We start from the raw sequence: 17121 nt of genomic DNA on the forward strand, positions 1-17121 counted from the left end.
AGAAATTTCATTTGACATTTGCGAAAGATCTTTTCGATCATTAACATTGCTGTGACATTTCAGTCAGTAATTTTTTTTTTTACTTTTTTTGATATGGATACTCGTTGTGAATGGCAACATCGTGCACAACGTAAATAAAATTGGATTGAATTAAAGATAAAAAATAAAAATATTGTTGTGTGATTTTCAGTACTTTAGAATAGAACCACACAATATCTTTCCTATGGATGTGGTTAAAGGCGACTAAGGGATATGCTTTTAAACTTGGGATTCTTCTTGTAGGCGATGGGCTAGCAACTTGTCACTATTTGAATCTCAATTCCATGATAAAACCATACAGCTGAACGAGGCCAAGTCTTTTCAAGACTGTTGGCTCTGTCTACCCTATAAGGGACATAGAAGTGACTATATGACGACGTATGTATATAAATTTTTTTATCATGGAATAAGGGCAATAACTTTGATTGAATTTCACTATTGTTGGTAACGAACTCGTAGGTATCTATTGGAGTGTCTTAAAGTATGACTTTGAGTGGTTACATTGAGACAATTTTGAGATCGAGGAGCGATATCAAGAATAAAAAATTAATAAATAATTTTACTAAAGTACAGTTTTGTATTATGATGAGACTTCGGAATTGTTTATTGTATTTTTTTTTACAGTATTTTTATAGTTTTTAGTTTTCCGTACTGAAAACGGTTGAAGCTGTTATATTTTTTTAAATTCACTCATAGTATTAAAATATTTTTACGTCTGTTTATAAAATGTGTCAATATGTGTATGGATAATCTGAACTCAGATAATCTTGAAACGGTGAGCCATTGATTATCAAAGAACACTTTTGTATTAACGGTTTAGCTGTGAAAAGGCAACAAACAAACACACTTTCCCATTCAAAATAATCGTAAGGATAGGATGTTAGCTTCATTTTGAATTATGTTTGAATGTTGACGAAGTTGCAGAATGTAATTAGTAAGAATGCAGAAGTTAAATAAATAAAATTTATTCAAATTTTAGTTATTTAAAGTTAATCTGGTTTAATCTGGATATATTGGCCTTGTATGTATATGCAAATTGATTAATAAACTTAAATAAATGACTTCATTTGAATATTAGTATGACCAAAAGAGTAGTCTATTAAAATTTTATTATAACTTAATTATATTAAAAATAATTTTGTATGTATAAATTTTATTTTGTTCAAATAATGATATTGATACATGAAATACCCTGGTTATATGCAAAGGTTAAGTTTATTTTTATAACTAATATCAAATATCAAATTTTATAGTATGGCTGTTATTGTTTTATATATGAATAATATGCTATCAACTTACATTCACATAGAGGGATACCAAAAGTGGATCTAAAGAAAGCAACAATAAACGTACTAATGTTTATGCGACCTATGATAAATAATTTTAGCGGTTCTACGCAAACTGCTACGCAAAGCTTAAAGCTGGTAGGTTCAATTTTCTTTGGTTTTATTCATTGGACGTAGATTTTATCTGGTTTGGTCACTTATGAAGTCGCAAAGGGTAAACCAGCATAACGCAAGACACTCACCCTATTGCATCAGCCGAGAAGTGGGCAGCCTCAAGTTTTATAGCAATAAAGGCAGTCAGTTGCCACACCTCAAACGGTCTCGCAGACAAATCCTTAAAAATGGCAATATTTTTTCCAATAATTTTATAATGGAGGTCGTATATTTTAACATAGGAACGCATTTTAGTGTGATACTCAAAACGTTTGATTTAAATAATGTTATAATAGCTTCTTTCGATCTAGTTGAATTTAAGATAAATGAAGAAAATATTTAAAATAATTTCTAAGCTGAATTTATTGTAAGAATCAGCACAAGCGACTATAAGTTTCTTGTTACATATCAGTAGTTTGCGTTATATTACTGCAGAAAGAATATTAAGTTGGCACTGGTAAATATTAGGTGAATGTGATTAATTTATTAACTTGCGTACCAAGTTGTATAAAATGTTGAGATACCCGGCCTCGCCCTTAATAAATTCCAGTAATGGTGTCCCTCTCACTTCGCAATTTATGAATTTGACCTAATAAGTGCATTTATATATTCATAAAATTAATTTCAACACAAGTATTATATTTCTTTACAAAATATAAATTGAAGTAAGTAAGTAGTATCTTACGCACTGAGGTTCGAATAATGACGGCTGATGAAGTTATGGGAAACGAGAGAATGATGTTACAATTAAAACGAGAAAACGGGCGATTGAAACCAAGGTGTCAAATAGAATACCAATTTATGTGGTCCTTTGTAGAAAAATAATACTTTTTATGATTTGAGAAAATGTCTTTATAAAAGACTAGCGACCCGCCCCGGCTTCGCACGGGTGCAAAATTATAAATGTTATTATACATAAAAAACATCCTCTTGAATCACTCTACCTGTTACAAAAAACCGCATCAAAATCCGTTGCGTAATTTTAAAGATTCAAGCATACAGACAAACAGACTAAAATAGAGACTTTGTTTTATACTATGTAGTGATATTAAAAAGATATGCCAAAATGTAAAATATGCTTTTTGGCATTATCTTACAATTCTTGAAAGTGAATTTCATCTTGAAACATGTGTGAGTCATGAGGAAAGTGAGGGAGTATAATAAGGTCTGTGTAATTTTCTGTGCAATAAAGATATTACGAACGAACAAACAAGGTCTACACTACGAGTAAAGGGAGTAGCTAGACTTTAGTATAATAAAAAAAACATTCGTAAAAAAAATCCGGGAAAATTTCAATCAATGTATAAAACATAAACTTCAAAGAGTTTTTGGATAGTTTGGTGTAACTTTTAATTGCCATTGCGTGAAAAGTGTGAAATTCCAAAAAAACAAAATGAAACCTATTTGAAAAATACTATAATGCCCTAGATTAAAAATTATAAGGTTTTATGTTATCCTAATAATGTAATAAAACATCAATAAGTGAAATAAACATGCTATAACCTGTAAATAATATTATATTTAAAAAATAATTTGTATGCGAATATATGTGTTTTATCAATTTCTTTTTGATTACTGTATCCCTGTAAAGGATAAAGCTGGTGTATGATACAACACAGCAATGTTTATTTAATTCAATATAAAATGATGAGAACCTATATTCCTCATTGCTTTAACTGACCTTAGCAAAAAAGTATACTACAAGTTTGCTTACAGGCAACACCAGTAAGCAAAATCTGCATGTAAAAATTCAAACAACAAGTGAAATAAGAAAAATGTAAATTTGTTAATACTTTGACATTCGGTTGTCCCACCACGCTACGTACGCGTGGTCACCCTAACATTCATAAAAATGTGTTGATGGTTTAGAAAAATAATAAAATGTCTGACACTTTTAAGTTTGCAAATGTAATAAAATGTTTGACACTTTTTGAACTATTCAACAGGCACTGAAGTTGCTTCATAAAATGTTGCAATTCGTTTTAAAATGTATTTTGTGGATAACGTATTTACGTTAATGTTTTAGATTAAGGAGGTCTTATTCTAAAACTTAAATTTCTTTAACTAAAGTTGTGTATAAAAAAAAAACAAATTAATTATGTTCTTTTTTTTGTTAATAATTTTAAACATTATCATAAGTTTCAATCTAAGAATAGCTACAGTTTTGTTTTGAAGGTGGACTGTATAATACTTAATGAAATGAAATTAAATTATTATTCACTTATGAATAATATTTTCTTTTTCGAAATGTTAGCTATACTTCAAATCAATAGGTAACAAAAAAAAAGAAACAATAGATAAATAAATATTTGTACAACATAGTTTAAGACATTATCTTCAGACTGCTTAGTCTAGGAATCTAATCAGCTCAGAGAATGCCGACAACGATCTGAAATAATCCATACACCCGTCTAGACTTGTTTAATAAAATTCCACACATGACGTCGATGTGGTGCGAGTGTGACGTTACCTTGCCAGTTCATAGCCCCGGGGGTTCATTTACACTTGCGTGTTTATGCTTACAATTTTTTTGTTTTTTTTTACAAACTTTTTATACACACGACTTTTACAAATTCCATATTTAGCTTGATGTATTACAAAGACAAAGATAAAGTAATCTTTGTTTTTGTGAGAAACGCATCGACTTAAAATAATATGAAATTATTAAAACTCAAAGTGTCGCTAGGGAGCTAAAATTTACGGTAGCCGGCTTGTTATATTGCGGTTCGACGTTGCTCATAATAAAGCTTAAGAAATTCTAGTAATTAAACATGGATTTAAAAAGCTCATTCGTTTCTATAGTCACGTCTATACCCCTTGCGGGGTAGATACAGCCTGCAGTGAAGGACTGAGAGGCCACGTTCAGCTGTTAGGCCATATTGTCAGGTTAATAACGCAGTAACGGAGTTTAATTCAACCAGCGAGCGAAGCGAGTGAGTTCTCAAAATCAACTTGTGGCGAAAAGACAATTTTTTTATGTATGTTAGTAACGCAATAACTTGCGAATAGCTGATCTGATTTTGATGAAATTTAAAACGTTTGTTTGCATCTGTCCATAGAATTTTTAAGTTCATATGGCATCAGTTAAGTCGTTTTTGGTATATTCACAATTTTGTCGCCAAAAATAAAAGTGTTCGCGGCGAACGACTCTCACAATCATAACTAGTTTATTCCTTGTTGATCTGCCGGAAACCGGTTTTCACCGGTTCGGATGGCGAAGGATGAGGCTCGTAAAGGATTTAGGACAGGATGCCTTCAATTACTTGTTTGTACGTCCTAAGGGCCTATTCACAATGGCGAGACGAAGAGAACGAGCGACACGTAATGTTCAGATTATTTCATATAGGTATCGACACATATATACACACATACATACATATGGTCACGTCTATATACCTTGCGGGGTAGACACTTTACATTTAACTCATAGATAATTTTAAAATTATTCCTTAATATTAAAGTAGCTATGTCCGCGACTTCGTCCGCGTGGATTAGTTATTTTGGGCATCATTGAAGCCCTCAAGGATTTATTTCTTTGCTCCTTATAGTTGCAGCGTGATGTTGTATAGCCTAAAGCCTTCCTCGATAAATGTAATAAGTAAGTAAAGCAGCATAGTTTAAAAAAGCATTTCACCTAACTATTAGAAAAAAAAACTCAAGAGTTTTAAGCAAGGGAAATGACACTTACAGTCTGCGTAGTCTGCTCTTTATTGCTAGATATTAGCATAATCGCTCCATTATCGCTTTTGTATGCAAATACTGTATTTACAGAAGATCTGTAAATGTCTTACTTTGCAAGGAAAAATCCTCGCTTATATTTGAGAAAGGATGTTTGATAGAACCTTTTGAAACCTTTGGATGGGACGAGAAATGCTGATGTTTTTATATATTTGTGCCGGGAACCACACGGCAAGAAAAAAGGATAGGACCACTCAATCTCTTTCCAATAGATGTCGTAAAAGGCGGCTAAGGGATAGGCTTATAAACTTGGGATTCTTCTTTTAGGCTAGCATCCTGTCACTATTTGAATATCAGTTTTATCATTAAGCCTAACAGCTGAACTTAGCCTGTCAGTGTTTTGGCGAATTCCACGGAGACCTGTAGTTTTTACTGGGATAAAAAGTACCATATGTTCTTCTCCAGCCTTTATTATATGTATATATGCAAAATTTCAAGAAGATTGGTTCTTAAACTTACTATCGCCTTTATAATATTAGTTAATAGTTTAGTATGGATTGATTTCAATCCATAAGTACTAATCAATCATTCTAGGATAATTCGAGGTTACATTAGTATAGAACCTCGGCTATGTGAAGGCGATGGGTGGGACTGGTATTATATGTAGCTGTGCAATAAACATTGGAATTCCTGAGAATTGTTCAAAGTATAATGTACAGTCGGAATAATATGTTTTGATACTTTATCTTGCCTAACTTCAGGATTAAATTATTTTATAGTCACATCTGAACATACATGATAATTTTATACACTCCTTTTACATTTTCTATTGTACTTGTATTTGTAGTAAAATTGTTGGTATTTAGATACTTTGAAGACTGAACAAAAAGTAGATCAACATTGGAAAATATATAAACATGTCGAATTAAAATCATAAGGTTTATACTCAATTACTTTTTTTTTTATGTAGTGTATTCGTCCACGATTTAGATTTAAGAGATCTATATTTGTAAATTGACGTCCGGTGAAAATGCTGCAGTTTACTTGGTTCCGCCGCTTCTTCTACACATGCGCTTTAAAGCGGCAGCAGATATATGTAATAAGATTTAAGTTATGTGACGTCAATAACCTTGTATCCAATTTTGAAAATAAAACTATTCTTATTTTATTTTGCACACTAAATTGGTATAAATGAATAAAACTCTCGCATTGAATCTCAACCGCGGTAGACATTACAATTTACCCTGTCTGCCTCGTTAGGCCAGACGTGTTTTTGCTTTAAAGCTACGGTCTTCGTCACAACAGTCGATACGAAAAATAATATTTCTGACTGTACACAACATTGTTTCATAATTGTTTGTAAGTACTTGTAATAAAGCAGATTTCCGTATAATTGTATAATGCACCTAACCAACCTACGTATTTTACATTTCATTGTGAACACAATATTTTTTCTAAGTCATGTGACCGACGAGGTCAACCCTAGGTCTCCTACGCAGGGTTATGTATTTAATTTTTATTATGCACATGGTTGTAAAACGGTTTAACTGCTGTTTTAATGATGAAATAAATTTGATAAGTAGGGATATGAAAATAAAAACATAAAAATATTAATAAATAATATCTTTGAACTAAATTGTCTTCACCTCTTATTTTATTGCATTATTATTTATTTCTAAGGTCGAGAAAGTTAAATACTGCAAAAGGTTCTTAATAAAATCTGTAAAAAAAAAGAGTAAAAAAAAGGTTCTTTATTGATAGATTTAACTTTTAGAGTGTCTAAGAAAAAACAAATCAACACGGAATTTTTATACTTGCTGAAGTTAAGGGGTAACATTTTGAGACAAGTAGTCTAGATTAGGATGTGTGTCGCTACAAACACTATATAGTCTCGTATATATCCCTGACGAGGTAGACAGAGCCAACAGTCTTGAAAAGCCTGAAAGACCACGTTCAGCTGTTTGGCTTTTTGACAGAATAGAGATTCAAATATTGACAGGTTGCTAGCCCATCCCAAAAGAATAATCCCAAGTTTATAAGCCTATCCCTTAGTCGACGTTGACGACATATGTACATGGGAAAGACGCGGAGTAGTCCTATTCTTTTTTCTATTGGTGCCGGGATCCACACAGCACTACAAACATTTTTCTATAATTATAAGTTCCAATACACAGCTGAACGTGGCCTTTCAGTCTTTTCAGGGCTCTGACTCTGACTACCCAGCAAGAGATGTAAACGTGACCATTATATGTTTGTATAAACTTACGTTTCTCGCTAATCCTTCCATCCTGATTCCACGATCATTATACGGGTAGCTGAGCCGGCGCCGACCACGTAAATAAAATGTAATCGCGGTGGCCGACGCAAATTACTTTAGTAAGGCTGTTCTCACACTATACGTCTGATGTCGTTGGACGATTGTCTATCTATAATAATGTTATAAAGCTGAAGAGTTTGTTTGTTTGTTTGTTTGAACGCGCTTATCTCAGGAACTACTGGTTCGAATTGAAAAATTCTTTTTGCGTTGAATATACCATATATCGAGGAAGGCTTCAGGCTATATAACATCACGCTGCAACTTTTAGGAGCGAAGAAGTAATGGAGAATGTGAAAAAAAAAACTTAATAATTCATCCTTGAGGGCTTCAATGATGCTCAAAGTAACTATTCCACGCGGACTAAGTCGCGGGCACAGCTAGTAGCTTATAAACTTGGAATACTTCTTTTAGGCGATGGGCTAGCAAATTGTCACTATTTGAATCTCGATTCAATCTTAACAGCTGAACGTGGGCCATCAGTGTTTCACGACTGCCTTTTCTGTTCACCCCGCAAGGGATATAGACGTGATCATATAAATGTATAAAAGCAAAAAAAAACCGGTTGCCATTTTGTATCGGGAGATTTATAAATTCTTTTTTATTAGTTTATTGTAAAGGCAGCCTTAGTAACGAGAGTTTATTTGTAGCTTTTTAATTAGTGTGAGTGAAGTCTAGATTCCTCGGCGTGCGAAAGTGGTCCGTCGTTAATCCGGCCTGGCGTCAGTTGGACCTCCACATAGATAATTACGGTATTTACGGCTCCCTGATTGACTTTAATAAAGTAGAATGTGAAGTTTGCTTTCTGCCATGTACAGAATAGAACATCATTGAAGCCCTCAAGAATGAATAATTTTCGCCGTTATTTTTCACATTTTCCATTATTTCTTCGCTTCTTATAGTTGCAGCGAGATGTTATATAGCTTACAGCCTTCCTCGATAAATGGTCTAATCAACAAAAAAAAATTTTTTTTTTCAATTCGAACCAGTTATTCCTGAGATTAGCGCGTTCAAACAAACAAACAAACGAACAAACTCTTTAGCTTTATAATATTAGTATAGATAGGAGGTAAGTAACTTAGTAACAATGTGAGGACAAGAATTTGGAGCATATATAAAAAATACTCAATCTTAGATAAAAAAAACAAATGATTAATACACAAGCAAGCCATGCCATATAGAAATCTGCCATGTCATATAGAAATCGGTAATCGAGTCTAACAAAGTACTCCACAAATATTTTTTCCCTCTTCCAGAAACCGTACTACTAAGAAAAAAGCTTTAAAACAATTATACAATTAAAATGCCGTGTGGTTCCCGGCACCAATAAAAAAGAACCCTCTCTTTCCCATGGATTTCAATAAAATTGGGATTCTTCTTTTAGGCTATGGGCTAGCAACCTGTCACTATTTGAAATTGAATTCTATCATCAAGCCAAAAAGCTGAATGTGGCCTATCAGTCTTCTCAAGACTGTTGGCTCGTGTCTACACCGCAAGGGATATAGACGTGACTATATGTATGTATGTACGGATAAAATGAATACACGCACTTGCACCGTAAAAAGACAACTACATATAATCAAAATTAGCATTGAATGGACTGGCGCAGTCACCCACTTTCAGCCATTGTAGCTAGCCTTGTCATGATGCCCAAACAAAATCAACACCTTGTATAGACTAGTGGTATTTAGTTTAAAGTTTCGAATAAAAATAAATTAACATAACATACATAATGGTTAATACTTTTTTTTTATACTTAGAGAAAATAAATTTTATTTATAAACACTTCAAACAACAAAAAATAGATTACAATTAACATAAACTGATTGCAAATTTTCCCGTTGCATTATATTATACTGTTTATAAATCTTTTCCATTGATGGTCCACGGCCAATAGGAGAAAATGCTTTTTTTAAACTCGAAATATTTCAACGATATTTGTTTTAGACTAGCAAGTTGCATATGCAAATCTTTTTAAGTCTTAATTTAATTTTAATTACTTTAAATTGTTTATTGTGCCGTGTGGTTCCTGGCACCAATACAAAAAAGAATAGGACCACTCCATCTCTTTCCCGTGGATGTCGTAAAAGGCGACTAAGGGATAGGCTTACAAACTAGGGATTCTTTTTTAGGCGATGGGCTAGCAACCTGTCACTATTTGAATCTCAGTTCTATCATTAAGCCAAATAGCTGAACGTGGCCATTCAGTCTTTTCGAGACTGTTGGCTCTGTCTACCCCGCAAGGGATGTAGACGTGACCATATGTATGTATGTATGTTTATTCTATACTTTATGGGAAAAGATATGAAATACTCATGTATCCACGTAAATTAAAAAAACTTAATATAATTAATTTTACATTACAGAATGGCCTGCTCTCGTCACTGCCGTATCTCGGCAAATACCTGTGCGCACTCGCATCCTCAGTGCTGGCGGACAGTCTCCGCAGAACCGGCAAGATGTCCACCACCACTGCGAGGAAACTCTTCACCGGCTTCGCTGTCGGTTTACCAGGTAAAATCATTCAGTTCTGTCATTCAGTTTTGCATTTCGCCACACACATTTTCCACATTATAAATGAATAGAATAGATTTTTATTTTATTACTAACATTTATACATATGGTCACGTCTATATCCCTTGCGGGGTAGACAGAGCCAACAGTCTTGAAAAGACTGAATGGCCACGCTCAGCTATTTGGCTTAATGATAGAAGTAACTGAGTAACTAATTTATTTTATTTCTTTTTACAAAATTGGATAAAAGTTATCCCTCATTGACGTCACGTAACTTAAATCTAATTGTATCAACTATCGCTTGCAAAGCGCATGTGTAGAAAAAAGCAGCGGAACGAATTACACTGGAGCATCGGACGCCAATTTTCAAATCTAAATCGTGGACGTATGAGCATTGTGTGTTTTTACTTTGTATTTTACATTGTAAGTTAAACTATTAGGGATATCTATATAAATCTTTCTATATCTCCCATCTTTACGCATTCCCCGTTGCACATTCCACCAAAGTTCTTCGGGGCCTGGGGTCCGCTTTCCTACATTTATCATTCCACTTTATCCGATCTGCGGCGTCTTCAGTTGGATGTATGATTATTTTATTTAAAGAATATTTAAATCTGTTATATAATTTTTTTAGATTTTTAGGGTGGACGAACATATCATTATGATGTTATGACGAATAAATACTTTTTTACTTTTACTATCATTGTATGTAATATAAAGTTAATACTTTAGATTTCTAAATTGCATACTATACTTAGATACTTTTACATAAGTATTATTTGTTAAAATTGAGAAAAGCCTCAACTGACGGCTCCAAATTGTAAGGTTAAAAACCTTCAGTCAGTTGAGTATGTAACTTAGATGATGTAGTTATTAAATATACTGTTTTGTCTTATTTGACATATTTAATGTTGAATTGTTTCAGGTCTGCTGATGCTGGCGGAAGCCTTCTTCGGCGAAGACCGCATCTGGTCCATCGCCATCTTCACCATGGCCCTCACCATCAACGGCGCAGTCACCGCCGGCTACCTCGGGAACGGATTGGACATCGCTCCTAACTTCAGTGGTAAGTATTTATTTATTTATTTTTTATTGTAACATTTACAATTTGTAAAGTACAATAGACTTGATGGTAATAGCAGAGGTATACTGTTAGATAACAGCATTATCTAACAGTATACCGTTGGATTGAGTAGAGAACCTTTGTGTGGGTGATAATAAATGTGTAATAAACATACTTACTATACCATATATACTCTAAACATATACTAAATATATGTATATATAGTATTGTTTTCTGTTAACTACCTTCTCAATAATTGTTTCATCGCTAACTTCTAAAATTTTTACCTTCAACAACCTTCGTAGCCTGTTGCTATCTTCGTTGTTAATAGCTGGTCTATTGCTATCTTCATGGCTCTCACCATCAACGGCGGCCTCGTCACCAACTACCCTGTGACTTGCGGAATATTTCCACAGTGTAAAAATCCCACCACCACCCATGGTTCTACCAACCTTCCAGTTTTGGTCAATGGTTGATGTCAATTCAATGTCAATTGGTTGAACAATGTATTCTCTCGTCCACATTCTATTTTAAGTTTAATTGATATTGTGAAGTTGACGTTGTTGAAGAAAATGCTGCAGTGAAGTTTGTTACCGCTTCTTCTGCACTGACGCCTTGGAAGCGGCAGTAAACTTAGTTTTAAGTAATTTATTTGACGTCAACCAATGTTGTTAAACCATACATTTTGACAATTATTAAGTGATATGAAGTATCCTATAATAATGAATAAAAATTTTGAATTTGACTTTGAAATTTGAATTTGGTCGTCAAATCATATTCACAGTGCGCCGCTATAGTCCTTGCTTTTTATCAGCGCACCCATTTCTGACTAAAAAATCTCTACAAAATCTAATCCAATGTTGTTATCAATACTGTTTCTTCTTCTTCTTCATAGGTACAATTTTCGGCATGGCCAACACCCTGTCGTCGTTCGGCGGTTGGCTGTCTACCTTTATGGTCGGGGAACTTACCAAAGACAATGTGAGTAATTCTTTTAATTTTTTTTTTATTTTTGCCTAATCGTGGCATTTAAACGTAAATAGCCTATCAAAAGTAATGATGTATAAAGGGTGGATTTTTAAACATTGCATTGTTCATGTATCTGATTAACTTTACAATGTGTAAAAAAAAAGTTTTTAAGACCTACTTTGGCAAATCTTTCTTGTTAAATAGGCAATATAAGATTTTTGTATATTCATTTTCCAACTACACTGAAATCTCAGATAATAAATATTTAATCCTAATTTCAGAACACATCAGCGCAATGGCAGATAGTGTTCTTCATATTAGCCGGCACGTACCTGTGCGGTGCTCTGTGCTTCGTGATCTTCGGCTCCGGAGAGCTGCAGCCGTGGAATGCGCGCGCGCAACCCAAGGCCGAGGTGCAACCGCTCAACGATGAAAAGGTAGCGGCGTAGGTGTAGAGAAATTTACAGATAAAATGTAATTATATAGGTAAGTTAAAATGCAAAAGCTGATTTGGTCATTTTTAAGTAGCAAAATATAAAATGTAAGTAAAAGTATGAAAACTGGAATGGGTACATCATGTTGAGGCATGCCTTATCTTGTCTCTTTTCGTTATCTTCTGTTAACATGAGAGAAGTAAGATAAGACACATGCACTTATCAAAGTTCGTGAATAGCCCCCTAAAACCCCAGTGAGTTTTCATTTTGAGAAGCATTCATTAATTGTTTTTTTTTTAAATTGAGGATTTAACAAGCATATGATACAAAATTGTATTTTCACAAACTAGTTAGGATGTTTTTTTCTGGAGAACTATGTTCTTTGTATATTGCTGATGGCAGAGATTTTGATAACTTTATGCTAAAAATGTTAAATCAAATTCTGCCTTGCATTTAACTTAACAAATACACAAATTAGCGCCACATATACAGATAAAAAATTAAAATTACACAATATAATAAATAAATAATTAATAAAATAAATAATTAAAATAGCTGCTGAATAGTATTAGGCAGACCAACAAGCAAAAGTGATAATTGTTAAGTTAAATGTCTTAAAGAAAATAATACCTAATAAAAAAAAACTCAAAAAAAAAAGGCTGTTATAATAATGATTGTGATGTATTTATAAAGACCGGCGCGCCAAGGACTCACGAATGGAGAGTTGGAAACCCGACTCAATGTTGTTAGGTTAGTTTTAAGTGGTTTTAAACAAGATGGTACAGTCAACCGCGTGAAAAGGTGGCCGACGATAAATGGCCGACGTATACTATTACACGGGATTTAGTAATTGTGAATTGTCTTTCATAATAAACTCGTTGTTTAAGGAAAAGTGATTATCCTCATCCACCATCCTCACCACTCTGGATTCCTATCCGGAATGGTGAGGATACTCGGGGTAAGCTCCTGACCATGGATGTTGGATTGGGTGAGTCACGTTTTTACACTGAGCGACTCCCATCTGACCTCCGTTATATTTATGATTATAGTCTAGCAGCTCTAAGAGGCGACATCTAATTGTGTGGTTGACTGTACCACCCGACTGAAGGTAGTTTTGTTGCCCTGGCTTTTGGTGTGATAGCCATGCTTAGCATATGGGTCATTTTCACTCCTTGCATACCCCATTTGAAGATATGTCATATATTTGTTCTCAAAAAATTTTTGAAAATATTTTTGTTGGTTTCCATAAGATCAATATTAAATTATTATTAAAAATTCGCAGGTATATAGAAAATCTCGACATACCTATATTTTTTATGTACAGTGCACCACATATGAAAGCATACCATGTCAATAAGTCCTATCCTAAGATACAATAGTGATACACTTTCATATGTAATGCACTGTACAAAATTAGATTTTGTTCAATGAGATATAGTAACGTTCAATGTTATCCACAATATGGCCCAATGTGTTGCACAAAGTATGTTCCTATATGCTTAGCGAGTCGAACTGATAGTTAAGATATAGTCAGTTTTTTATATTTCGGGACCAAGTTAACGGACAACAAAACATTTTCGTATGTATAAGTACTTGCCATTATAATGTAAAATTGTAATAACAGATTAAGGGATCGTCTTTTTGTTATTAGATTGATTCATTTATTGCATCGGTAACTTCCATGAAATTAATAAAATAATAAATAAAATGCAAAAATTATGAAACTAAGGATAATAGTACTGATTCCCTAATTAAAAAGTCCCCTAATAGCAACATCATTGGCGGATAAATATCTAAAATTTTTTATATTTTTACAACTTAATACATTAACAAAAAGGTTCTTATACATACGAATATGAACTCTATCTTCATAATTTAGTAATTTTAATAAGTAGGTATCAATTATTTATTTTTCTACATCGTCGAAGTATTTAGGAAATTCTGAGCCTTTCTCATCCAGTGCTAATGACAGCCATAGACAAGTTTCTGTTCTTTTACCATAAGAAATAGATTTTAAGATAGCCATGTTTGCAATTAATTTTACAAGGGACAATGCATCGCGATTTTGTGCATTTCGCCAGCTGTGATAAAGAGGCTTGTCTATGGTTCTCAAATTTTTGTTCTTAAGCATTCTAAAGGGCTTTATGGAGCAATCTCACATGTCAACACCAGAGTTTTGGTTTTCTTTGTATTTATATAAAAAAGGCTGTTCTGAAAACTCATGATTAAAAAAAAATATAACATCAGTTGACGAAAGCAAAAATTAAATGGGTTGACCATAGAGTTCTTTATGCTCTCGAATTCGAAAATCGAATCTGAAATGGCTAATAGTAGTACCTAAATTACAATCAGTATTTATTACACATTTCTTTTTATTGGACGTTTGTATTCACAGACAAAGAAGTCTATTTTCCAACGATTGCAGGGTAAAAGCCATAGTACATTTGACAATCAATAACTAAGTGTATTATTATGTTGTGTCTGTGGAATATTTAACGTTATTTACAATATTTACAAGCTCATTTATTTGACATAGTTCGTATGTATGAAAAAGTTTCTTTATAAACGGCCCGGCCCGTGGTTATACCCCTTCCTATGTCCAAATAATAACCAGTTACAAATGGTCAAAAGGTTCACTGGTATTTTATACAAGGTGAATTTTCAATCGTTAAAGAAAAAACTCACAGCATGATTTCACAATGTATACTCATACAATCACAGTATAAGTTTCTAAAACTTTTCACGTTGCGAATAAATAATCACGAATAATGACAATAATCATGATATAGGTAGGGTAGGGTTGCAACTGAACTGCAAGATGTATGCAACCATTGATACCACGACTCTTGAAATTATAAGTAGTATGTCGTTTGAATGAGCTGCAAATTATTGTTTTCCATCAAAATTGAGCTCAGACTGTGTACAGTTAGCAGCACTGAAATATGACATCTAATTTTACCTTAAGTGTATATACATATATGCACCTTACTGTACTAAGGAAATTAGAAAATAATTCTCTAAACATTCGTAATGGTTGGTCATCTTATCATCATTTCTCATGTCAACAGCGCAATTTTGATGAAAGACTTGGTATTTTATTTAGACTTTTGTACAGTTAGGTAATCACAAATTAAGCTTGCTATTTAAAACTTAATTTGTACGAGAGAATAAATTGAAATGCTCTATTTAGATGTATTTTTAAGATATGTGCCTTATATAGTCAACGCATATCTTTTTCTCTTAACTGCTAGCAAAATAGATTTTTTTTTATCTTAAAATCTCTTTTATAGCAGTTCTATTTAATAATATTTAAGTAGAAAATGTAATTTTAATTGAATTGGTTGTTTAAAAAGGTATAATTTTTCAATTGTAATTGGTTCTATATTTTTGATTTAAAAAGGTGTGTTAAGATTTAGCGCATTCTACATACTGAATGGGCAAACAATTCACTATCATTCCTTTGTTATAAATATGGTATTTTTTGAACAGCTAAAGCGGAATTATTTTTGAAGCCGAAGTTTCTAATATGCTTTTTATATTGTAAAATTTCTAGTAAAACAATTTTAGGAAGGTTTATAACTACTACTCTATACTCTATTACTCTTTCTATTTATCTGTTTCTAACCAATTTACAATTTAAGTAGTCGTTATAGATGTTGCCTATGAAGATAAAACTGACAGGCTTAAAATCATCGATTAAATTGAATCTTCCTTTAAAATATGTCTTTGTAACATGTTATTACCTAGTATATTCTGAAAAGAGATACAAAATTCTTGATTAACTAAGTCGCAAGAAATTGCACCCCAGGTCTCAAGGCCAAGATGCAGGCAGCAGCGATCTAGAACATAATAAACATCATACAAAAATATATTTTAAAATATTAAATTCTAAAATAAGTCAAGAATAATTTGTATGTAGCTTCCACGGACGCAGTCAGAGAAAATATATGATTTAATGCCCGCCGTTACAAGATAACGTTGTTGAAATTTGATGAATTGTCAATGTTACCTAAAATGACTTTAAATTGGTTTGAAATAAATATTCATTGTCTTCTATCCGTATGAAATTACAGTATATTTTTGTGTTCTAAATATCCGGCCTCAAATTTCTTTGGCAATCTAATCTCTATCAAAAAAAAAAAATCATTATACATTTTAAGGAAATTAATAAAAAATATCTTACCGCTGACGAGTACTGCAGTCCACTGCATGAAGTGTGTATTTAGTTTTAATGCATGAAGAAACAAATAACAGGTCGTTGAAGTCTCTGCGACAGTTCTTTTGTGAACCATTATTTTTTTTTTGAAAATAAAGTTTATACGAAAATAGTTTTGTGTTTTATTATTCACTTATATACTCTCTCATAATCTAAAAATGTTTATATATTAAATAATTATACTATGTATAATCACGTCTATATCCCTTGCGGAGTAGACAGAGCTAAAAGTCTTGAAAAGACTGATAGGCCGCGTTCAGCGTTATAATTGAGATTCAAATAGTGACAAATTGCTAGCCTATCGCTTAAAAGAAGAATCTCAAGTTTATTAGCCTATCCCTTAGTCGCCTTTTACGACATCCATGGGAACTAGATGGATGGTCCTATTCTTTTTTTGTCGATTCAGTTTAAAATGAAACACTCAATTTGTAACTTACAATAGTTTATTGAAGAAA

General features: G+C 32.9%; 1 protein-coding gene across 1 annotated transcript in view; it reads left to right on the top strand.

Annotated features, from left to right (window-relative positions):
• LOC106130149 (sialin) overlaps nucleotides 1–16778 on the top strand; it is a 40915-nt gene extending 24137 nt beyond the window's left edge. The window contains exons 9-12 of the mRNA XM_060948838.1: nucleotides 9837–9984; nucleotides 10910–11050; nucleotides 11943–12028; nucleotides 12298–16778. Coding sequence (XP_060804821.1) covers nucleotides 9837–9984; nucleotides 10910–11050; nucleotides 11943–12028; nucleotides 12298–12465 — 543 coding nt within the window. The 3' untranslated portion in view covers nucleotides 12466–16778. The remainder of the gene's footprint in view (nucleotides 1–9836; nucleotides 9985–10909; nucleotides 11051–11942; nucleotides 12029–12297) is intronic.
• The last annotated feature ends 343 nt before the right edge of the window (nucleotides 16779–17121 follow it).

The sequence above is a fragment of the Amyelois transitella genome, chromosome 17 (assembly GCF_032362555.1).
Source record: "Amyelois transitella isolate CPQ chromosome 17, ilAmyTran1.1, whole genome shotgun sequence".
NCBI lineage: Eukaryota > Metazoa > Arthropoda > Insecta > Lepidoptera > Pyralidae > Amyelois > Amyelois transitella.